The sequence below is a fragment of the Biomphalaria glabrata genome, chromosome 13 (assembly GCF_947242115.1).
Source record: "Biomphalaria glabrata chromosome 13, xgBioGlab47.1, whole genome shotgun sequence".
Taxonomy (NCBI): Eukaryota; Metazoa; Mollusca; class Gastropoda; family Planorbidae; genus Biomphalaria; species Biomphalaria glabrata.
In genome coordinates, this window is record NC_074723.1 from 9,931,590 (window position 1) to 9,957,866 (window position 26,277).

At 35.2% G+C, this 26,277-nt stretch overlaps 1 protein-coding gene across 3 annotated transcripts in view; it reads right to left on the reverse strand.

The window, feature by feature from the left end:
- LOC106067438 (NAD kinase-like) overlaps positions 1–26,277 on the reverse strand; it is a 45,493-nt gene extending 19,216 nt beyond the window's left edge. The window contains exons 1-3 of one of the 3 annotated variants that reach the window (XM_056008188.1): positions 26,248–26,277; positions 22,743–23,120; positions 21,810–21,893 (exon numbers count right to left, since the gene is read on the reverse strand). In XM_056008188.1, coding sequence (XP_055864163.1) covers positions 21,810–21,893; positions 22,743–23,041 — 383 coding nt within the window. In that variant the 5' untranslated portion in view covers positions 23,042–23,120; positions 26,248–26,277. Of the gene's footprint in view, positions 1–18,208; positions 18,520–21,809; positions 21,894–22,742; positions 23,121–26,247 lie in introns of those variants that run through there. The other 2 variants (XM_056008185.1, XM_056008189.1) reach the window with 2 other exon arrangements.

Here is a 26,277-nt window from a genome sequence, read left to right on the forward strand (position 1 = left end):
AGGGTTTCTCAACTTGAGGTACACGGGTTCCATGGGGCTAGAAGTACTCGCGCAACGCTTCTAAATAAAAAAATATTTGCGATTGGTCGAGTCAAAGTGTAGGGATTTAATCCAATTGCTGGGAGAAACGCAGCAGAGAGGGAGCAATGCTTAAGTCATGGAGATATTTACAACAAGAGAAAAGATAAAATACAAATTAACCAAAAAAACTTAAAAAACTTAAAAACTTATTCCAACAGAAAACAAAAAAAAAGTTTTCCTATTGAAGATCTATAAATGTTAGATCAGGACTGACATTTATACAAACACTAGACATATGTTACCCGCGACCCGCGGGTCTTTATTTGCGCATTACTGTCGATATAGTCACAATTAAACGAAATAATAATGTAATAAGTAAAGCGAATGTGTCAATGTAAAAATAGTGTGAATGAAGCTATCAAATAAAAATAGCTAATAGGCTTAAAACCATTTTTTCAAATTAAAACATTTGCTTGTAGGCCTACATATATTTGATTAAAATTTGAGATGAATAGACTTAATTTTGTATGTTCATGTGTTAATAGTATAAAGTAGATCTTGAGGTAGACATAGATCTAAATCTACACTAATCTAGAGTTAAAAATTGGCTTTTATAGCGTTCATTCTGCGTTGCGCATGCGTGACCTTTTTTCATGAATGAATATAGGCCTGTCTCAACACGGCTACGCAACTTTAGCGAACAGCGAACGAATGTATTAAAAATGCTTTAGAAAAACAAATTTGAATGTTAAATTGATTAAAATATCAAATGAATGGACAATAATTAGTATGTTTATGTGTTAAAGCACAAAACTATCTTTGCGAAAAGAAGTTTTATCATCTTAGAGTTCAATAAGAGTTTTAGACCTAGACCTAGGAATAGACTCAGTAGAGAGATGTGTAAATAAATGTGTAACCAATTGGTAATGTCTAATGAAAGAATGTTCGCCAGGAAATCTGTAGTCACAGATATCAAGAACTAATTTATGTAAAAAATGCTTTTGAAACACAAAATTGAAGGTTAATTTTAATATATAATGAAATCAATGGATCTTCTTTTGTATTTTCATGTGTCAAAGTAAAAAACTATGTGCGCAAAGTGTATTTCTTAAAATTAGATCTAGGTCTAAATCCTTTCGATCTTTTCTCATGTCAACATTGTTAACCATGGCCTAGATCCATAAAATACTATAGCTGTAATAGAGTCGGACAACTTTATTTTTTTTGAGGGTCTTAGTTTGTTTTAGGGCTACAATACATACACTACGGTCTAAGTTAGTACCCAAGGAACATTCCTGCCTAGTTTTATCAAGATTGGTCAAGCGGTTTTGATGTCTATAAGTAACATACATACATACATACACCTCACATTCTACTTTATAATATAGATTTTACAAACGCCGACTTTTTTTTTGTTATTCGAAAGTCTATAAGATAATGTAGAAATAACATTTAAACTGATGTTTAGTTTGTGTACTCTGTACCATAGGATTCGCCAACATAAAAATACTGTACATTAATTCTAACGTTCAACGCTGCGGACAGATTTAAAATAAACTTAAAATTAATCCTTAACGACTGCCCGAGGCATAACTGCATTAAAAAAAAAGACTAATTAGAAAGGCCGAATCCAATTATACACAAGTGTCCACACTCTAACTGCAATGTTAAGCAGTTCAAGTATTAATACAACTTAATGTGGACAGCTAATAAAAGGTTCTACATTGACGACTAACAGTCATTATTTCATTAATGGACACATGTTTGATAACAATCATTCATTCAACAGACACATGTTTGATAACAATCATTCCTTCTACAGAAACATGTTTGATAACAATCATTCATTCAACAGACACATGTTTGATAACAATCATTCATTCAACAGAAACATGTTTGATAACAATCATTCATTCAACAGACACATGTTTGATAACAATCATTCATTCAACAGAAACATGTTTGATAACAATTATTCGTTCAACAGAAACATGTTTGATAACTATCATTCATTCAACAGACACATGTTTGATAACAATCATTCCTTCTACAGAAACATGTTTGATAACAATCATTCATTCAACAGACACATGTTTGATAACAATCATTCAATCAACAGAAACATGTTTGATTATCTTCATTCCACAGATTTGAACTCGATAAAATTCATTCCTTCAAAGTAACGTTATGTTGAAATATCGGTTACTTTCATGCAGTCTATGATAAAAACATGTGGGCAGGAGGGGCTCGTTATCGTTTCGGCTGGCTGTTCATCTAAAAGAAAGAAAAAAAAACTTATTGAAACCTTCAGGGACTTGCAGCTTTACCCTAACATTGGAAAGGCTTCGGAGTTAAACCCTGAGGGAAAATCAGAAGTCGTTCCGATCATAGCTAATGCCAAGGCATTCATCTCATTTCCTTGAGAAGATCCATAGTCGCTTCTCGACCGAAGGAGTCCATAAATAGATGAAGGAGTCCATAAATAGATGAAGGGTTCATAGGACCCAAAAAATTGAATCAAAATTCGTAATACTGTTCAAATGAAAGCAGATCTACTAGATCTATCGTACTACATTTCTGACATGATGTGAGAATGTAAGGTCAGGAGCAAATGTCATACCCCAGAAATAATTTTACGTTTAGGGAAAAAAATGGAGAACATAAGGATTACTTTTGGTCTTCCCTTCGTTATAGTAGTACTGCTTTTTTTACATTTTAGTATGCATAGTGAGTGCTCATGTTTGGCTACTGACTTGATCTATGTAACACATTCTTAACAATAAACATGTACGTGTCAATCATATATAAAGGCCGAGCAAAGGGGAAAAAAACTCGTGTCGATGATTCTGCGTCAAAAACAGACATACACATCAGACACAAGAAGTCCATGATGGTTTCCTTGGCCAAACAGTAATGGCACCAGAGGATACATGCATTCAAGGACAATGTCATTTGATAAAAACAAAGATGACATGAGAAGTTTTTGAGACTCGTAACTCAGACATTACACCCCAGTCAAACTCACAACTCGCACATTTGCAAACTCACAACTGGCACATTTGCAAACTCACAACTAACTCGCACATTTACCAACGTGACCATGAACTGGCCAATACTTTTTTTTCATTATCATTAATTTTTAGGCATGGTCGGTATCAAACAAAATAATTAATTACCAGTAATTAATTGACTAATTGGTTAATTTTTTTAATTCATATCTTGTCTATGCCAATGAATAATAGTGCTAAGTTTCAACTTGATCCGAGAATGGGTGTGGGAGAAATAACGTGTACAAACTTTTTACCAGACAGACCAACAAACAGACAGAGTTGATATAAGCTTTGTAAAAAGCTTTTTATTTTAGAAAAAAAGTGTTTATTTTGAAATAGTATAAACACGAAGTAAATAGGACAAATATCACACATTTGTTATTGGTTTCACACATTTCAAACTAAACTAAGTAGGGCAGCATAAATACATATATAAAACTAAACTAAGTAGGGCAGCATAAATACATATATATAGCAATCTCATATTTTTTAATTGCTTCATAAGCATTCCCAATGTTTATTTCTGTTCGGACACTTCAGAATTTGTTTGGAACACACAACTCAATGACAAGTGTACTTTAAAGTTCTGTGACCTACTCTCACACATCCACTCAGCCCCACGCCGTGGTCATGTACGGTTGAGCGAATCCAACGCCACCACATTTATAGCTCTCTGCATTCCGGTGCACCAAATAGATGCTGAACTAGTTACTGGTTTCAACAAAAGACCCAAACAGATACAGAAAATAAAGCCGATGAGTGGCGGTCTATTCAAACCAGTGGACCAGATCCAGTCAAAAGTAGTTTTCAGGGGATCGTTCGTGAATGTCCCTATTTGGGACAGATCTCTATTGGTCTGACAGTAAATACGGCCTACTAGTGGTTCTCACTTTCTAAGATTTAAAAAAGTATCCTAAGTTACGCTGTTACGCGACGACAAGTTGTATTGAGCAGCCTACATTCTTCCGTTCTCTTTCTCATAATGTTCTCAAGGCCTCGCCCCAGTGAACATCCGCTATTTTGCAAGTCTGTCAAACCTATTGCCCTGCATAGCTCGTGTTCAGTATGTTTCATATAGAATACTTCGGTACACAATATGTATACAATAGTATACTTGTTAAATTGTCTTCACTACATCAAACAGCACTTCTGACTCGTATTTATCCACTGACAACTGGAATTTATAATATTTACGGTTGGGAAATAATCTTAGGGACATATTTCTAAAAAAACGACAGATTTCTAAAAAAAAAAAAACGACATATTTCTAAAAAAAAAAAAAAAAAAAAAAACTGCATATAGTAACTGCCACCGCGCCTCCCATATTGTAAGTGATACAATCTATCTTATTTCATAGCAGCTAAGTGAAGAAAAGTTTCGAACGAAGTAACTTTTTTTTTTCAGAAAAACCTAATTGCTTATTTAAAGTATTTATTACAGATGACCTGTCTCTAGAAGAGGAGATGAAAAAAACTCATAGGGAAGGCTGCCTCGACATTCGCTAGACTCAGACCAAGAGTTTGGGAAAACCATAAGCTAACTACGGTGACCAAAATGGAAGTCTACAAGGCATGCGTTATGAGTACACCGCTGTAAGGCAGTGAATCATGGACCACCTACGCAAAGCAAGAGAGAAAACTGAACTCATTCCATTTGCGATGTCTCCGTAGGATCTTGAATGTCACATGGAAAGAAAAAGTGTGCAATACTGAGATCCTTGCGCGATCAGGTATTCCCAGCATCTTTACAGCCCTCAGACAACGCCGTTTGCGCTGGCTTGGACATGTTCACCTGATGGAGGACAAGCGCATCCCGAAAGTCATCCTCTATGGTCAACTCGCGACTGGCACAAGAAAAACTGGTCGCCCCCACCTCCGTTACATAGATGTAATAAAACGTGACCTCAAATCAGTGAACATCAATACTGACAATTGGGAAGACATAGCTCTAGACCGCAACAGGTGGAGAGAGACAGTGACCAAGAAAGCTATGGACAGTGAAAGTACATGGGTTTCAGCTCAGGAAGAAAAACGCACAATCCGAAAAACGGCTAGCTCCTCTACCACCGAAGTAAAAGCCACCTTAACCTGCGCTTTCTGTGGACGGGAGTGTCTCTCCAAAATAGGGCTCCACAGCCACACGAGGAAGTGTGCTCTGAGATGAACCATAGTCGTCCTACGACTGAAGGAGGCCAATGATTATAAAGACGGACAATGTTTGTGAAAACATGATCCTGGCATGACAATAACAATCCTAAATCCGACAATGGCAGCTACGTACAAAATTACACTTGCAATGATAGGTAGGGGGCCGACCACGGTCTTGATGGATCAAGTGAGAGAATAGGGGAAAGAAGACTTAAAAGCCGCAGCAAGTACCTGTGTCAATATAAGGAGTGTAGAGAGACGGCAAACATGTCTGTAACAAATGAATCCGCTAATACCCGAGCAACTATTATCGGATGTATAGGAAAGGAAGGGGTCGCTTTTACCAGAGCCACTGCTGTCGGATGTCCGTGACAACGAGAGGAATGTCACATCGTATGACAACACTTTTGTCACTATCACTCCAGTGACAGGATGTAAATCTGCCGATGGCATTATAAAAATAAACAAAACACATACTCTATGGTCCTTTTCTTAAAAAGTTGAGCCCCGGTCACATGAAGGTTGCTCCCTGACCATATACCATTAAAAACTACACATACTATTATGCAGGATGTTAGCTTATAATCCATACACAGACTAGGAATTTTAATCCGAAATTTGATTCTAGAGTTGTGTATGACTGAACAAAGCAGCACATCACTCAGATACACCATCCCCCCCCCCACACACACAGACAGTCCACACATAAGATTAAGCCAGAGCGCATTAAGAATACTACAGGAGCAAGACAGACATGCCTTTCAAAAGAAATCATTACTACAAATACAAAAGTAGTTCAAAAATAATGTATGCTCATGGTTCTGACTTCTGAACAATTTCCACAAAACTATAAAAACCACAGTGTCATTTACCTTAAACACAGGTCCTACATCCATTTAATTAAAACCTATTTAATAACACCTGCAAACTAAACACTTAAACGCTGTCTACAGTGATAGAGTTCCAAGAAGGAAAAAAAAAAGATCCCAGACATTTTTGGCTCATATCTTCAGATTGACTAATCTTATGGTTAGGCTTAACTAGGAAGTGAAATGCACAAAAATGTTCCAAAATGGGCAGTGGCAGTGCTAGATTCTTACATTGACTTAGAACTGTGAATCGTAACATTGGGAGTCCGACCCAATACCCCACAAAAGTCTTTGAAGTTCACATTTTCCCCACAGTTTTTATAAAACAGAAAAACCAGGTAGTGATTTCGGTTTTCGAACGCCCGAAAATCCACAAAATCAATTAATCATTGAGATGAAAGCCACTGGCAGAGATTTGTGACATGTATTTATTTCTATGTATTCTGTTAGACGGAAACTGGGATTCTATCTCTACGAGCAGGGCTCGAGCTACGACAGTACACGACTAGGCAGCCGCCCATGGCCTCACCAAGAGGGCTTCCATAGTTCTAATAGTTATGCTCAATATTATTATATTTTTATATTATATTACATATTATAGTAAATTAACAAGTACTCCATTTCTTTCTTTACAGATATGGCATGCGTTTAGATGTAATAATATTATTAACTGGCTTTAAAAGTACTGTTCAGGGCCTACACTTACTAAACGCCACTGGTCTCCCTAATACACATGTACCGTACATTTAAGTCATGCCGGATACTAAGACCGACTCAATTTCAGTCACGAAGGTCAACACAAGGAATAATCTATAAGGAAAAAAAGGAGGGGGGGGGGGAAGGAGTTTAAAATAGACTTCTTGAACTTCTCTAGGAAACGTCTATTACTTGAACACTGGAAGGCTATCAGAAAATTAGTTTAAAAAACAACAACAAAGACCATTATATTTTTGTGTAAAGAAATCTAACCAGGAAACAATGTTAATGTTCGTTTGAAGACTTCCACGTTTTTATCTGGCAGGCAGCCGTGAAGTCAACGTTATGTCTTGGACTGGAGAGTCATTCTTATATATGTAAACTACGGACGATTCCATTGTGCCTTTAGAGTTCACAGGACAGTCTAGTTAAAAATATATAGTACAATTAGAAAGCCATTGGGTCCACGCGATGAATGTATTAATAAACACCTCCCCCCCCCACACACACCAAGTAAACATGTGAACGTTATGCTAATTAAAAGGAAGTACATGACTTTGGTTCTGCGGTCACTGTGAACCATTACCTAAGAGCAAATAAACATAGATCTGGTTCTCACTTGTACCCCCCGTAACCCCCTTCCTCCTCTAAATCAATGCAACACACGGGCCACTTAGCTTTGAAGAATTGACATATGCTAAACGTAGACATGGGGAAATGGGCGGGTAAGCTACGGACGGGATCCAGGATGACACTGCACATTTTCCTTTTCTGCAGATCATCGTCTGCCATTGAACTTCCTCGAAACCTTGATCTTCTTTTATATGTGCAGTCATGTAGATTTGATTGGTTCAGATATATTTGCAAGATATACACTTAAGTGTCACAACCAACGTACCTGGAGTCGACTATATACCATAAAAAAAAAAAAAAATCCGATGGTAAACAATAATGAAGTAATGTAAGTCGCTTGTTAAAAATGATTCAGAAATGTCGTTATTAAATCGTAGCTGTATTAAAAAAGTAAGTAAAAGTTCCCCTTTCAGACCTTGCGGTCTATAGGGCAGATGATGCGAATCTTATCTGTATCTTTGGCCCACGGTAGGGGTGTCATGTGGTCAGCACAACGACCAAACAAAACCCAACTTAAAGACCAACTGAAGAGGTTTTTTTCGAAATTGAGATAGCGATTGATTCAGATAGTAGATAGCATCAAAGTTAGTTCCTAAAATTTTGAGATTTTAGAAAAGCGTATTTATATTAGAAAAAGTAATTTGAAAGTGTAAAAAATAACGAGATTTGAAAATCAGCTTCAATGGCCGAAACCGGAAGTGACGTATTGTAATGGACTGAGAAAATGTAAATAAAAATAGACATGGCTGGATACGTTATTGATAGCGATTCAGATCATCAGATGATATACTTATCTAAATCTAGCTGTCAAACAATTTTAAATGATACTTATCACGGGATGCACCAAAATACTCTGAAGATAACTCTTCTACTTTTTCAAAATATATTATAGAGCAGACTATTTAATTAATATAATTATAGAATGATTAATAGATAGGACTTGTCACTTAGGACTACTAGATTACTAGATCTAGGTCTACTGAAGTCTACTCTAGGACTAGTCACTAGAGACTAGACTAGGGTTAGGGTGACTAGACTCGACTAGAGTCACTAGATCTATCATCTAGGACTAGGTATACTACCGTATATTATACAGTATATAAATATAAGTCTATTATAATTTTTATTATAACAAAACTAAATGGCTAGATCTATCTATCTCTATCCCTTTCTGTTGATTGCTTTCAGCCAAGAGAGAAGTATTTTCGAAGTAATCTCTTCAACGCTAGAGCCTTGCCAAGTTATCACTTTAGGAATGTTAAAAAATCCCATTCCTTTCTTGTTTATTGAAGTATTTGAGCATCCTTTTATGCAGCAGTAGCAAGGCATTTTGTTTAAATGCACTAAAAAGGTAGAGATTATGTTTCGGAAACTTAAACCCGATCGTATTAGTTCTAGATTGACTACAGTCAGAGTAAGGCTCAGTAAGGTAACTCATGTAAACTTACAGACAAGATGGCGGATCAGCATAGTACGCAGAAACTGTCGCGTCATATGTCTACCAACCCATTCTAGTTAGGCCTTCTAACACTTTTACTAGTCACTCACTACTAGATTAGATCTAGATTCTAGTTTATAATATTTGACTTGTAATAATTATAATACTAATTAACTAATAGTTTATAAACCATTAGATTTAAGACATTTAAGTAGATCTAGACTAGCCTCTATGTTAAGTCTAAGCCCAGTTGCCAACATTTTAATTTTTTAATGCTTGAATATGTATATATCTCTGTAATAGTAAGACCTAGTCACCTACTGTGACCTAGTGAGTAGTGTCCTAGCATAATTCATATATATAAATATAATATTATATTAGTCAAGGACTAAACCTAAAGCCTAAGCTAAATCTATATAGAATATATTTATAATAGATCTAATATAGTAATTATATAGCCCTTTACTAGCCCTTACTATACTTATTAATAAGGCTAGACTTTAGATCTAAAAAAAATAATTTAAAGTCATCATTTATATTGGTAATATTAAATACAGAATACAGATCTATACTAAACACATGTGACATGTCTTTAAGTCTTAAACTTAAACAGGGTCGATCCTAACGTTTGCGGGGCCCTATGTGAAACTGATTGCGCAGGGCCTAGTCTGGGTGGGAATAAGGATAATAAGTGGAAATTAAGATTTTGTATTAAAAAAAAATTTGACTTTGAATTTTATTCAATCTTTACTAAGTACAAGATTACGATCAAATTAACTTTACTTTACGAACTTTGCAACCTATTGCATATTAATATGCCAGTCACCATTAAAGTAAATAAAGTATAGAAACTTCTGATTAAAGTGAAAATTTGCCTGATTATTACATTTTATTACATGAAAGCTGACAATGCTTTTTTTCATTTATCGTGCGAAGGATTAGCGTTTTCCGGAATGAATGACACCCACAAATGACAATTTTGTCTATTTTTCATGAGATTTTTATGAGCTTTCATGACATTTCCAGGTTATATATACCACTATATATATATATATTGCAATTTAACAATTGCACCTAGAATTAGCGCGGGGCCTATAAAATTGCAGGGCCCACTGCGACCGCATAGGTTGCAGTGGCTTAAGACCGGCCCTGGTCTTCAATATATTAGATAGCCTAGACCTAGAGTAGAGTAATTTATTATTATTAAGAACAATAAGAGTTAGATGTTAATGTTAGATCAGATAATCAGTATAACATATAATATATATATAACCACTAGTTCTATATATATGTATACATAATTAAGTATAAATGTTAATAAATACATTTAAAAAAATCTATTTTACAGAAAACATATATGACTTGTGGCATACAGACAAGTTTACTAGATGGATCTTTCATCATTTTGGAAATACAAGAAGAGTTAACATTCTCTGTTTCTATTGTGAAACAAATCACAGAAGCATTCTACAATATTTTATTTTATATAATAAATACCAATAAATGTAAATACAAAATCACATTTTAATAGAGTTCTTCATTATACACACAACATTATTTTAGTTATGTTCTTTTTCACTTGCTAGGTTTTGACAAAGTTTCGAATCAGGATTTAATATTATTATGTCATAGCCCAAAACTCCAGCAGGATGTTAGTTAATGGCAGTGGTTAATGTTTGAACCTGAGACCACAGAGAAGACAGTTCTGAGCGCAAACCACACACCTTTCTGCGTTTTGAAACTTATTCAAATTTTGATCATTTTTATGTTATTGCAGATTTGAATGTCCATTGCAATGATGACTTGATCTGTAAAGGGGTTACATTTTTAAAAAATAAGAGTTGGATCTCATTCTTCGAATGATGCTATTTAGACCCTCACCAATTTGCATACAATGCAGCTAGAGGAACTGAAGATGCCATTCTATTGCTTTTGGACCAGCTTTATAAGCATCTCGATATACCCAAAACATATGCACGAGTCCTCTTCGTAGATTTCTCCTCGGCTTTCAATACCATACAGCCACATCTAATGATAAACAAACTGAGTAACTTAAATGTAAGCCCTTACTTGCAAGCATGGGTTCTAAACTTTTTAACCCAACGGCCCCAGTATGTTAAAGTCAACAACACCAAATCGTCAACTCGAGTACTATGTACGGGTGCTCCACAAGGTTGTGTACTTTCTCCTGTACTATACACTCTTTACACTAATGACATAAGAAGCATCTATGACTCAGTTAAACTCATTAAATTCGCTGATGATACTGCCATAGTCGGTCTTATTTCAGGAGACGAAACTCAGTATCGAAGCTCGATAGAAGAGTTTACAAACTGGTGCACCGACAACTTTCTAGAACTGAATGTAACAAAAACTAAAGAACTTATAATAGATTTTAGAAAGAAAAAACAAACTATACGTGAACTGCAAATAAACACTACATCTATAGAACAAGTAAAGACATAAATATCTAGGCGTTATCATCAACAACAAGCTTTCATGGGAAGACCACCTTGGAACTCTGACAAAGAAAACAGCCCAGCGACTCTTTTTTCTATACAAACTCAACAGTTTTAAATTAAACAAGAAGATTCTTGAGACATTTTACGGCGCGACTGTACAAAATCTGCTAACATACGGAATAAGTTGTTGGCAAGGCAACGCCTCATCTAAACTGTTGCAACGTCTAGAAAACATCATTAAAAAAGCATCAAAAATTACACTCACAACATTACCACATTTAAAGGAACTTTTTGAACAAACGTGCCTAAGAAAAATCGAAAAAATCTTGGAAGACAACGGCCACCCGCTCCATCAGAACTACGCCAGGTCGTCGCGAAGTGGGCGACTGCTGTCAATCAAAACAAGAACGGAGCGGTACAAAAACTCGTTCGTACCTCACTCGGTCAGACTCTATCACCGCCACTCATTGATCAGGGAACATGAAATGCACCAAGATACATGTGTGTAGTCGCTGAATGAACTCTTTATGTTGTCTGTTGTATTTATGTGTATTTTTCTGTTGTGTTGTCTTTATATGAGAAACGAGTCCTTGTAATCACAACAAATTTCCGTAAGGATCAATAAAGCAGTCTTAGTATTAGTCTTTATTAGAAATTGCAGCGTGAAATACATATTAGAGGCCAAAAGAAAATCCACTGCAGAGGGAAGACGTAGACGTCGTAAAGAACATTTAAATTGACCACCAGCTGAAAATGCTTATGTCTTTGCTGGACGCGACAAAATATCTAGTTTGCAGCTAGGGCTGCGTAGCCATGGAAAATACTGCATACCTAATTAATCTTTCGAGTCGACTGCCAGCCTTATTTACTTTAAATTATGAATAGCTCTGCATTTTTAATAACAATATAAAAAATATATGTATATTCAGTGATTAACTGGCAATAATTGGGTTACTAAAATTTAATAAAATGAGTTGCATAACTACATCAACAGTAGCCTATATGCATTACTTAATATTATATTGATACTACAATTTATTTTCCACTTCCCAGAGAAAAGACAAAAACAACAACTCCTTTTCCAGTAGGATAATCTCTTTCATTTATAGTCTAAACACAATTTAAAACTTTTTTACAGTTACAGATTAACTTGCTAACTTAACTATCTAATGATTCTATCCCAATCAACAAATGAGTCAACCGTGGGATAAATTAAAATTCTTCAATTTTTACATATAGATATATAGAACTATTTAACTTAAATATATAGGCCCGAATATATTTAAGTAAGAGTGTAACAAAATCCATATTTCGTATATTAATAATATTATAGAATTGATAGATCTAGGTCTAATTTTTGCCTTATAGATTAGTTTTTAGAAATTTAGATCTATATCAGACTACTTTAAAGTCTAGGTTAAGGTTAAATTTAAGCTATTTGCTAGTGTTGTACGGGGTTGTGACTAGATTCAAACTAAATATAATCGTGTACTACAATAACTACATTGAATGAGCTCAACATTGTAATTAATGTTTTTTTTTTTTTCCATATTGGGCCTATTTAGGGACTCGACTATAGGTTAATAATCACTATTTAGTGTATAGATAGAGTATATAATTTTTAACTTTGTTTTTCTAGATCTAGCTAGGCCCTAGCATCTCGATCGGATCAGTCTAGATAGATCTATATAGATAGGTCTAATATCTAAATATCCATTCCAATACTACTATTACTAGATCTAGACTTCATCTAATTGAATTTAGATCTAAATTTAGGTGTACTTCATACATCATTAATGATCTGAGAAAAGAAGATCTAGCTCTGATCAAAAGCAGTAGATGTAGAACTAGAATAAGCCTGAAGCAGTAACATAAGCCATAAATTGCGTAACTTGACTAAAACGAAACATGTGAACTGAGGCGCGCGGTACTGCGTGGGCTGAAACGCTGTTCGCTTGACTAGATCAAAAATAAGCCGACAAACAGTAGAACTAGCATGTAAAGTTATAAATTGCGTGATTTGACCTAATTTCCCCAACTCTAACATCCACTTTTTTATAAATTGGTGTGTTTTAGTCGCCTATGTTTTCAGAAACAGGCATTCCTGTAAAAAGGAATAGGGAAATACGCTAAGCCATAAACTGAAAAATTTGACATAATTTCCCCTACACTATGTCATCGACCTTGGTTGTCTGGGAAAAACTGATCTCGAATGGCTTCGAGATTGTGAAATTTAATAGTCCCTAAAAAGCACATTAAATTGCTTATATATCTAAATAATTACAAAGAATATATGTCTAATATTTCGTATGTATGTTTTTTAAGCATTATGTAACTAAAAAAAAGTATTACACCGGTTTCCGCGTCTGACCCCAAAACCTCTTCAGTTGGTCTTTAAGTCAGGTACCCCAATAGAGTTGTGTGGACTCAGGCGAAGAGCTTAACCACTCACCGCAGAAAGCGATTTAATGAGGAACGTAGCAGAAAATAGTGACACATAGCAGTAAAAGAAACTACAGATACAGGCAATAGTTCTAAACGACAACGGTACTAATTCTCCTCTGTAGATCTCGCAAGGTACTAAATCTCCCCTGTAGATCTCGCAAGGTACTAAATCTCCCCTGTAAATCTCGCTTGGTACTAATTCTCCTCTGTAGATCTCGCAAGGTACTAAATCTCCCCTGTAGATCTCGCTTGGTACTAAATCTCCCCTGTAAATCTCGCTTGGTACTAAATCTCCCCTGTAAATCTCGCTTGGTACTATTTCTCCCCTGTAAATCTCGCTTGGTACTAAATCTCCCCTGTAAATCTCGCTTGGTACTATTTCTCCCCTGTAAATCTCGCTTGGTACTAAATCTCCTCTGTAAATCTCGCTTGGTACTAAATCTCTGTAAATCTCGCTTGGTACTAAATCTCCTCTGTAAATCTCGCTTGGTACTAAATCTCCTCTGTAGATCTCGCAAGGTACTAAATCTCCCCTGTAGATCTCGCTTGGTACTAAATCTCCCCTGTAAATCTCGCTTGGTACTAAATCTCCCCTGTAAATCTCGCTTGGTACTATTTCTCCCCTGTAAATCTCGCTTGGTACTAAATCCCCTCTGTAAATCTCGCTTGGTACTATTTCTCCCCTGTAAATCTCGCTTGGTACTAAATCTCCTCTGTAAATCTCGCTTGGTACTAAATCTCTGTAAATCTCGCTTGGTACTAAATCTCCTCTGTAAATCTCGCTTGGTACTAAATCTCCCCTGTAAATCTCGCTTGGTACTAATTCTCCTCTGTAGATCTCGCAAGGTACTAAATCTCCCCTGTAGATCTCGCTTGGTACTAAATCTCCCCTGTAAATCTCGCTTGGTACTAAATCTCCCCTGTAAATCTCGCTTGGTACTATTTCTCCCCTGTAAATCTCGCTTGGTACTAAATCCCCTCTGTAAATCTCGCTTGGTACTATTTCTCCCCTGTAAATCTCGCTTGGTACTAAATCTCCTCTGTAAATCTCGCTTGGTACTAAATCTCTGTAAATCTCGCTTGGTACTAAATCTCCCCTGTAAATCTCGCTTGGTACTAATTCTCCTCTGTAGATCTCGCAAGGTACTAAATCTCCCCTGTAGATCTCGCTTGGTACTAAATCTCCCCTGTAAATCTCGCTTGGTACTAAATCTCCTCTGTAAATCTCGCTTGGTACTAAATCTCTGTAAATCTCGCTTGGTACTAAATCTCCTCTGTAAATCTCGCTTGGTACTATTTCTCCCCTGTAAATCTCGCTTGGTACTAAATCTCGCTTGGTACTAAATCTCTGTAAATCTCGCTTGGTACTAAATCTCCTCTGTAAATCTCGCTTGGTACTAAATCTCTGTAAATCTCGCTTGGTACTAATTCTCCTCTGTAAATCTCGCTTGGTACTAAATCTCCTCAGTAAATCACGCTTGGTACTATTTCTCCCCTGTAAATCTCGCTTGGTACTAAATCTCCTCTGTAAATCTCTCTTGGTACTATTTCTCCCCTGTAAATCTCGCTTGGTACTAAATCTCCTCTGTAAATCTCGCTTGGTACTATTTCTCCCCTGTAAATCTCGCTTGGTACTAAATCTCCTCTGTAAATCTCGCTTGGTACTAAATCTCTGTAAATCTCGCTTGGTACTAAATCTCCTCTGTAAATCTCGCTTGGTACTAAATCTCCCCTGTAAATCTCGCTTGGTACTAATTCTCCTCTGTAAATCTCGCTTGGTACTAAATCTCCTCAGTAAATCTCGCTTGGTACTATTTCTCCCCTGTAAATCTCGCTTGGTACTAAATCTCCTCTGTAAATCTCGCTTGGTACTATTTCTCCCCTGTAAATCTCGCTTGGTACTAAATCTCCTCTGTAAATCTCGCTTGGTACTAAATCTCCCCCGCAAATTTAGCTTGTGGCTTGTCCCAACAAAGACAACGATGAAAAATGAATGCTTCTAAAACGTCGAAAGGCGTCAAAACAAGAAAATAGACAACAAAAACTGCTAGTAAGTTAAGAAAATATTTAGACCTAAAACTCTCTCAAAGTACAAAATGCTAACTTCCTACATGTGACGAAGGCAGAAGCCTTTTAATTTTTATTTTTTTTTGTAACAAGGAAAAAGCAACAACTAGTGAAATGGTTGTGGTTTCACTGGCAGTACAGTTCAAGTCTCGTGTATAGATTTATAGGAAATGATCCTAGTCTTCATGGAAGGACAACAATTTACGACTGTCTGGTGTAGTGAGACTTAAAGGGACTTCTTCAAGCACACACACAAGGACTATGCTAATCAAAACATAAATACCTTGCCCCCCCCCCTCCCCCGTATAAAGTTTGAGTTCTAGTTCAGAGTGCGGTCATAAGTTTTCGTAATTCAAATGACAAAGGATGATGTTTAACTCTAAATGTCATCATTTGAAACGTTTTATTCTGGAATGACAGCCTTTACAAAATACTGAATACAATTAGCATCCTATTTCCAGTGTTTCTATTTTATCTAGCAACATAATTAGTGTCACCAGACGTCCGGCAAAAATAGGACATGCCCTCCGTTTTGAGGTCGTGCCCTACGTTCGGCAGGCATAGGCCTAAAGAGTGAACATGTCCGCCTTTTCTCAGTTTTTTTACTGCAATTGCGTGTTATCCATCAATCGAATTCATATCTTCTGGCTGACATACACAAAACTCACTTTAAAATAGCATAAAGATGTTACGTTCTTGACACAGGGTCACAGAACTTCGTATATTTGTGGCTGTTCGAAAACTATACATGTTACTCGAATCAAAGCTACTCGAGTTCTGTAACTTTTCTTTTCCGAGGCATTATACTATTGTATTATAAACAGTTATAACTAATCCAAGCACAGTGGACATACGAGAGAAATAGCCTTTCCATGGCATTCTCCTCTGTGGACGCAACTGACTGATAGCACAATAGTGATATAATAAAAGTTCATTTATTTAGATTGTATTAGCGTCCGTATTCAATAGATTGATGATTTTTAGTGGCTCCCGTAAGGGAAAAAGCTGATATTCGTTTTGTGTTGTCTGTCCGTCCGTCCGTAACGTTTATATCTAAAATAAAACAAATAGTACAAAGTTTAGGTGCAAAGGCTAATTTTTGTCTTCTGAAAGTGAAACGTTAAGATTTTAAAATTAATTATGCAAGCCGTTTATTCATAAAAAAACGCCCCATTTTAAAACACTATACACTTGTAGTAAGTAAGTTCAAGGTCTGAAAGGGGAACTTGCATGTTATTTGAAATAATAAGTAAGTAGAAGTAACCCTTTCAGATAATGGTGAATATATAGTGAATGACGCAAAGGTCATATTTTTCTATGACCGACTGTAAAAGATAGTGTCATGTGGTCAGCACAACCACCTTTGCTTCCCCACTGTAAGTCAGGTACCACTTAGCGTTGGGTGGACTCGTGGCCGCCCCGACAATCCCGAATCAAATCCCAGCCTTCATCAGGATTCCAACACGGATCCTAACAAGTAAGTAAGAGGAAATAATTCATATATACTTTTAGTAACATTTATAAAAATATAGTTTGTAAAACAAAATGTGCTATTTATATCTCTATATGATGTGTTGTGTGTGTGTGTGTGTTTCTTAAATACGTATTTCCAACACTTAACAAAAGTTTAATTTTCGTTTCGAAACCTAGAATGCACATTGTATACCTATACTTCTAATCATTACAGAAATGAACATTTGGTCTGAATGTTAAAGTTTGCCTACCAATAAAAAGCTGTCAACGCCCAAAGATCTATTTATTTTATCTTGCAACGCTTTGTGTGTCGGTGTAAGAGCCAAACCACGTGTCGGTGTTTGGTTTCAACTAGCCTGGAAATCTTATCTACTTCTCTTATATAATACAGACGTTACTTCAAAAGAAGAAGATGATTACGTCCTGCGCGTCATGCATCTAGTCATGCATGTTAACCAAACAGATGTAGAACTACGATGTATCAATATTCTGAGCTGGTTAAACTTTAAGTCGTACGTAATTATTTTTTTTTTGCAGCACCTTTCTCCCTCCCATCACCCCAAACCTGTGTAATTCAACCCAGAAACATGTTTCACCTTTCATAATGCCAAGATTAAAGGGACTCACACCAGAGTGCTATTATACATTGTCACAAGTTCTCAGTCACTTTGTTACATTAGCGCTAGGTCAGCCACTTGAAAGTGCCTCAAAGGGATATCCTGCATTAAAAATACGTATGTAAAAATTTCTAAGAAAACTCGGCACTTGTATCCCTTAGCCTTAAACCGATTGGGAAGGCCCTACTCTCTCGACGTGAAAAGGGTTCATTCTCCGGAGATACACAAACCCCAGCAAAACTTCTCTCCCTCAGCACTTATTAAATTACACACACACAACAACAACTAACCGACGAAATGTTCCCATGTGAGAAATATTAAACACCTAAGTCGTCTCCTGTTAATGAATCTGTATTCTTGTTACGCTTTGACGACAAAGAAATTAAACTATCCATATTGTATTTCAATAACTGAAGACTGAACATCGAACAGGTGTAACAGAACTAAATAGACACTGTCAGTTGATACTATCAACACAGCACAGTCACACCAATTCAAACATTTCAAATTGAATTCCATGTATTGACCCACGCACATACACACAACATTTTATAACACGCCTCATCGCCAGATCATGGTCCCACTTTTGTTCAATACGCTGGCAGGGTCAATTTATAGACTAACATGGCTTCATAGGTACTATGCGGGGATACCGCTAAACTATTTATAGGCCAAGGGAAAAAAAGGTAACAAGCTCATGCTTTTTACGAGGAAAATAAAGTGTAGGCCTTCTTAGTAAATCTATTAGTTGGTGAGTACCACCATGGGCGTCGATGGTGACAGCTCCAGTAAGCACAGACTAATTAAATGTATAACTTAATTTGTCTTTTTCAGCAGTATATCAGTATGTCCTAGAATGAAATCGTCGTAGACATTGAAAACAACGAAAAAAAAAATTTGCAAGAAGCAAGAAGAATGAAGTGATTGGAAAAGACTTTGCAAACATTTCAGGACATTTTCTAAGCCCCCGTTAGTGGCGCGGTGGCCCAAAATAAAGGAGTACTGAATTCTTTGAAAAATATAGCCTATAAAATTAATTATATTGAATGTTTAACTGCAGGAGACTATTGTGTGTACATTTAGATGGGGAAACTGTGACTTCTTTTTGCACTAGGGTCTACATCTATATCTTTTTTGTTTTATGTTAATACTGGGTGCAATGACATTTCGGTAACATTTAGATCACATTCAGAATGACACAATATCGCCCCCTACATAAAACTCTTATTTTATGGCTTATTGATTTTTAGAATCAAAATGTAAACTGACAGAATATTAAGATAGTTAGCTTAATAATGAAGATCTTCTAGAAAAATGCACTGCCACAAATCAATAAACCATGACAATATATTTACAACATTAGCATTTGTATTATTTTGTATCAATGGCAAAATCTAAATTACCCAAAACCAATAGCACAAATTCAAAAGACTGGATGAGAGCAAAAAAATAATACAATTGTGTGGCCACGGGGAAATCAAAACGAGTCACAGCACGCAGAGGACGAAAGTGACAGATGAGAGATGATACATGTATTATGTGAGCCAAAACAAGTCACAGCACTCAGAGGACGAAAGTGACAGATGAGAGATGATACATGTATTATGTGAGCCTAACCAAGTCACAGCACTCAGAGGACGAAAGTGACAGATGAGAGATGGTACATGTATTATGTGAGCCAAAACAAGTCACAGCACTCAGAGGACAAAAGTGACAGATGAGAGATGGTACATGTATTATGTGAGCCAAACCAAGTCACAGCACTCAGAGGACAAAAGTGACAGATGAGAGATGGTACATGTATTATGTGAGCCTAACCAAGTCACAGCACTCAGAGGACGAAAGTGACAGATGAGAGATGGTACATTTATTATGTGAGCCTAACCAAGTCATAGCACTCAGAGGACGAAAGTGACAGATGAGAGATGGTACATGTATTATGTGAGCCAAACCAAGTCACAGCACTCAGAGGACAAAAGTGACAGATGAGAGATGGTACATGTATTATGTGAGCCAAACCAAGTCACAGCACTCAGAGGACAAAAGTGACAGATGAGAGATGATACATGTATTATGTGAGCCAAACCAAGTCACAGCACTCAGAGGACAAAAGTGACAGATGAGAGATGGTACATGTATTATGTGAGCCAAACCAAGTCACAGCACTCAGAGGACAAAAGTGACAGATGAGAGATGGTACATGTATTATGTGAGCCAAACCAAGTCACAGCACTCTTAGGACAAAAGTGACAGATAAGAGATGGTACATGTATTATGTGAGCCAAAAAAAGTCACAGCACTCAGAGGACGAAAGGGACAGATGAGAGATGATACATGTATTATGTGAGCCAAAACAAGGGAACAAGTATTTCAACAAAGAGCAGAGCTTTCAACAGAGGAAGACAGAAATTTGAGTTGAATGTGAACTATAATACAAAACTAGATCCAGGTGTAATTGGTGCTAACATTTATTTTTTAAATTTTGTCTTTCTATTTAAAGCGATTAAGTTTTTTTTTTTTTAATTTGAGTTGTTATTCTTAGTTTTTCCTTCTTTAATGTAGGAAATGAGTGTGTGTGTGTGTGACACAGTGTGTCAGTACAATTTAATAGCAGGGACCGCCTCAAACAAATGTCCTGCTGGAAAAGAGAAGGTCTCACTTAGGAAGACATAATTTACCTGAAGTTGGAGTGTAAGACTGAATAAGTCTTATACAGATACATGATAAAAGGCTACTGAACAGCATTTCTCTTTTCATCACACTCCAAACTAATTGAGTTGACTCCTCAACACTTTCTGATTTTCAAATTCTACCAGGTAACAAATAACACAGCACAATTTTATCAGAGAGCACAATTTTATCAGGTAGTACAATTATATTAGGTAGTACAATTTTATCAGGTAGTACAATTATATTAGGTAGTACAATTTTATCAGGTACTCTACTTTTCTATCAGGTGCTACCATGAATTCTTGTTCACAGTTTGAAAAAATGGTCATTACTTAGCTATATGACAAATATAACAAAATGTTAAATTAAACTGCTAATTAATATTTTGTTTGTCTCACATGCTAAAGTCTTGAGTTCAAACTCTTAAACAGCTTGCCATTTTCAATTTTTTCTGCTTAGTTTAAAAAAAAAAATTAGACCTAATTTGTATTATTTTTTGTTAAGTAGGATACAAAATTTAGACCTAAGGTATAATTTAAAATTGGGGATATTGTGAAATTAAATCTTTGTCTGCAATGTTACAAGAACACACACAGAATTAAAGAGATCTAATTGAAATGTGTATACTATTGATATAATGAAAGCAAACGTATAGGTATATTCTTACTTGAGTGACATTTCAGTCAATTAACAAATGATTAGAACCACAGGAAGCAATCAATAGAAATGTCCAACACAAACCGGTTATTAAACTAATTGCACTTTTCTCACAAATACAGAAATCTCTCAGATACCAGTAAAAATAATCAATACAAAGTTAGACAACCATAAAAAAATTTGTGTTTGCTTTGGTCCAAATAAATTTGCTTCAGCGTGGTGTGTGTGTGTGTGTGCATGTAAAATAAAGCGCAAGGTAGAGATAATAAAACATGAAATACTTCTATTTCTACACACTCACGCAAACTCCCAGCTTAAAGACATTAAAAAACAAACTAACTTTTATGATATCTATTAATTGCCCTGCCACCTTATATATATATATATATATATATATATATATATATATATATATATATATATATATATATATATATATATATATATATATATATATATATATATATATATATATATATATATATATATATACTTTATTAGTGTGTATGAAAACAGGTTTAAATAATATTGCCAACATCAAAAGAAAAGTGACCTACTACTTACAGATTAGTACTGCCCTGGGCTAGATATCCTTTTGGTCCAAATTTACAATCTGGGCTGACACCATAGAGGGATCTGTTATGACGTCTGTTAAAAAAGAAAATTATGAAGGAATGATTACATTCACTTATATTCAGGGTATTAAAAATATTTGCTAAGTGATATTAAAGTGTGAGTCAGGTTGTTGAATGTGATATTACAGATATAACTAAAAGAAATAACTTACAATGGAAAAAAATATAGTCAACTAGTGTAAATAAATTTAGAACTAAGTGTATGCTAGCTAAAGTGATCTCTAGGCTAAACTAGACTTTGTCTTGAGCTTGTCTGGTTTGTATTGGAGTAGCCTATAGAATAATTTGGAATGTTCTTGAAAAAGATTTTATCATTTCTAAAGGGAATCAAATAAATAAATAAGTGCTCAATGGAATGTTGACCACATAAGCATTGGTAGTGGAAATCCAATGCCATGTTGAAACATACAGATAAAACAAAGGCAGAAACTTTAAAAGGGCATACAACTGCTCACAACATGGAAATAACACTATCAAAGTAACAATTATGGTGATTCTGTTATTGCTCTAGATGTTTGATTTAATTTTATCAGTATTAAAAATAAAAGCATTTTTACATTTGTTTTATAGTTAATTGTACTAAGAGTCCTTGCAAGTACTTTTATCTATTAAACTGCTGGTGTATCTATTTTCAGAACTCAATATACTGTCATTAAAATATCTCAGCCATTGGTGAAAGAAATAAGAATGCACACCATCCAATTTGGCATATAATACCTTGCTCATTTAAATTACAATAAAGCAAAAAGTGGCTTTATTCAAATGTTGAGCTTTACTTTTCTTAAAAAAAAGTTGTAGAAGAAGACATCCTTGTTTGATAACCAACAATTAAGAGCTAATAATGAAGGAACAAACAACTAACCTTCGCCCCTGTGCACGTCGCTTCAATGAGCTAGCGAAAGACTCATCCTCTATATCTCCTATATCAAATGAATCATGCAGATATTCCTCTGGATCTAATGGCTGTGACACTGCCCTTCCTAACTTGCTTTGTGATCCATCATTTCTTCTGCCACAGACATTTATCTGACTAGATTCTAGAATTAGTTTCTTCCCAAAATTGTCGACATGAGGGACGCTTATACACGTGGGAAGCACAAAACTGTCACTTTTAAACGGTCCGTCCTCTTCATATTCTGTAATATTTTTACTGTTGTTCATTGTCTCTGGTTTGTCAGCACACTTTGTGCTTCTGGAACGTCAGAGGTCTTTACATTCAGCACCACTGCAATGATCTTGTCTGGACAGAAAAAAAAAAGAAACTTAAGGTATTCTGTTTCTTTGACAATTTCTCAATATGTCAAAACAACTGGTCCATGAAAAATTGGACTCGTCATGCTGTAGTAATAGGTCAAGATCTATAAATAAAAGAGAAACTTAAGTCAATTATTGAAGTTATACAAGAAGTACAAAGAATACAAAGTATGACTAGAAAGAAATGTGTAGGATCTCTAATAGGAATTAGATTTTACAAATAGTTTAATAACAAATTGCTTAGTTTGCAACTTTTAATTAACATATAAACATATAAATTAAATTATTAATATAAATATTAAAATAATAATTAAATAGATTTGTTAAAGAAGTGGAACAAGCATGAGAATCATAACTTTGCTGATGATAGGGCAGCCATCTCACAACCAACCAAAATAGAAGAAAAATTCTTGTTATTGAAGTTATACAGGTCATACAAACTCTTAAAAGACAAAGGTTTTGAAGATAAAGGGACTTGTAATAGAAAATGGTAGTCTTTTGGAAGAGTGGAGTTCTTCGCCTTCCTCAGTAACATCTTAGCAAGGACAGCCTTAGGCAAACTAGGCAGCCGCCTAGGGTCTCCAATAGGTACTTTATTAATACAAAACTCCTGAATAAAGTTGTAAAAAAAATTTAAACAAACAAGTTTCCTACTAAACTTTAATAGGCTGAGTGCAATGAAGATGGTAAAGAAGAAAGGGCTTCAACTATTCTTTGTCTTTTCGACTTTGCTACTCACAAGCATCTCTCGCTGTTGTGGACGCATTCTAAAAACAAAATCAAACAAACTGCACCCGTATATAGCCTTATCGAGCCAGCATGTGCAAATTCGACTTGCCATAGACTACCTGTACATAAAGTTGTTGTTCATCAGATGTCAGTCCCTCAAGATGCAATCATGCTCCAGTTGCTGCTCCAACAAGCGATACATAGTGCAGCACATGCAAAATACAAGCCTATGTTGTTTTGACAGAAAGTCATTGACCTAGTTATCTGGTGATGGTGGAGAAAGATTTGCTGCAGTAGCTGGGCCCTACAATTGGTCTGATTATGCATCAGTTGGTGCTCAGCCTTATGGTGTAGATTATTCATTCCCATGGCAATCAGCAGCATAGATAGGTATTCTTGTAGTTCAAACTTCGTAACGTATAGTGTGCAGCATGTACTAATTTTAATCAATCGAGATTTTTAAGACCAAAAAATTCCAAAGTCAAAGCGTAATTCATATCAACCAATTTTAAGCTGCAAGTTTGTGCAGTTTTATAGCTACAAAAGGCAACCCCAGGTTGAAAAGCCAAGTGCTTTAAAACACTCAGCCACCGTGCCCCTTAAATCTAGATTTAGATCTATATTTTATAGGATTATTTATAATTATATAGTATTAGATCTAGACTCAAATTAGTCTATAGATACTAATTACTATCTATATAGTATACAAAGTCATATTCATAGATCTAGATCTATAATTTTAATTAATTTAATATTTAAAAATTATAGATTCTAATCTAGATCTTATCTTATATAATACAGACGTTACTTCAAAAAAGAAGATGATTACGTCCTACGCGTCATGCATTTAGTCATGCATATTAACCCCTGACTTAAATTCTGCCAAGTCACTGGTTTTCCTGGCTAGATCTAGGTCTACACCTATAGTAGTTTATTTAATTCGGACATTACATGAATTTGGACATTTGCTGTTTTTGTGATCATTAAATAATTATTTTAATATTTATTATAAAACTAGCGTGCTGTATTTAATAATGTGCTTGTCCATTTCCCAATGATTCTGACCCAATTTCCTTCCATTTAGCTGTCTTTTTATGTAAGAAAAACGAATTTCAAATTTGTTAGTCAGGTTGTTGTTTTTTCCTATGTTACCCGGATGACTTTATCTCTTCCTAGGGTTAAGACTATATTTTTTTATTGGCTAAGTCTATACTAATGAGCCTGACAATATTTATTCTGCTTTTAGAGCTAATTTATTTGATTTAAAAGTTGCTTGATTCCATACAAAATAAAATTAATAGGGTGTCCGAATTAAATTACGATTTTCTTACCAAAATGTATTTCGGACAGCCAGTTTTGGACATCAATGTTAATGATCTTATATTATATTTGTTCGTTTGTTGTTGTTTTTTTATTAGCGAATAAATTGGCAAATGTTTTGAGTGAGCTTGGTACATTGAATGAAGTTAAATGCTTAGATCTAGACCTACTAGATAGATCTAGATCTATATAGAGAGAATATAGAGGATTCAGTTAGGCAAGAATGGCCATCCTAGCCTATACTATACTACAAAAGATCATCGGTATTAGATATTTAGTAAATGAATAAACAAAAAAACCCACAAACATTCAACACAAATCTAATCATGCAAACATAAATTAAGTCTAAAAGTCTGTGTAGATGTCACAATCCCAGTGACATAATTTTGGTAGAACAAGTGAGTTCATATTTTTATTTTTTGTGTTCAGATTTATGCATAGCTTGAGAACATCTTAATGATTTCATGTGAGGGGCTATGCCTGGGGATCTTAAAATTTAGTTAATGTTAATATAGAATTTAAATCTGAGTTTATTGATGCCTAAATATAGAGACTGTCCGAAATAAATTATGGTGTCCGGAATCAAATAATGTGGGTCAAATGTGTCCGAATTAAATGAAAACACACGGCCTCTTTGACCTTCAATATAATAACAAATAGAATCTATAGGTTAGAGGTACAAATATAAGTAGTCATCCTTATTCTCCTTTAACTAAAGAAAATTTTGATACTTCATTTTCTTTTCTATGTCGAACCATTGTAAAATAATGCGCTGTCAAAGTCAAACTTTCAAATTTGGGCCTATAGGCTATAGATGTCCGAATAGCATTTATATAAACTACTCTATATAAATAATAGATCTATATAAATTCTAAATTTTATCTCTAGAAACTCTTAACAACTTTTACCAAGTCTTAGTCTTAGTACTAGACAGTACTAGACTAGATTCTAGATCTAGAACAGCAACTAGATTATCTAGTATAGTATAGTATAGTCTATACTACATAAACTCCTCTGTATACTAGGCTAGTCATAGCTCTAGATTACTAGATATAATTTCTTACACTTAGACTTAACTTAAAGCACAATCAATG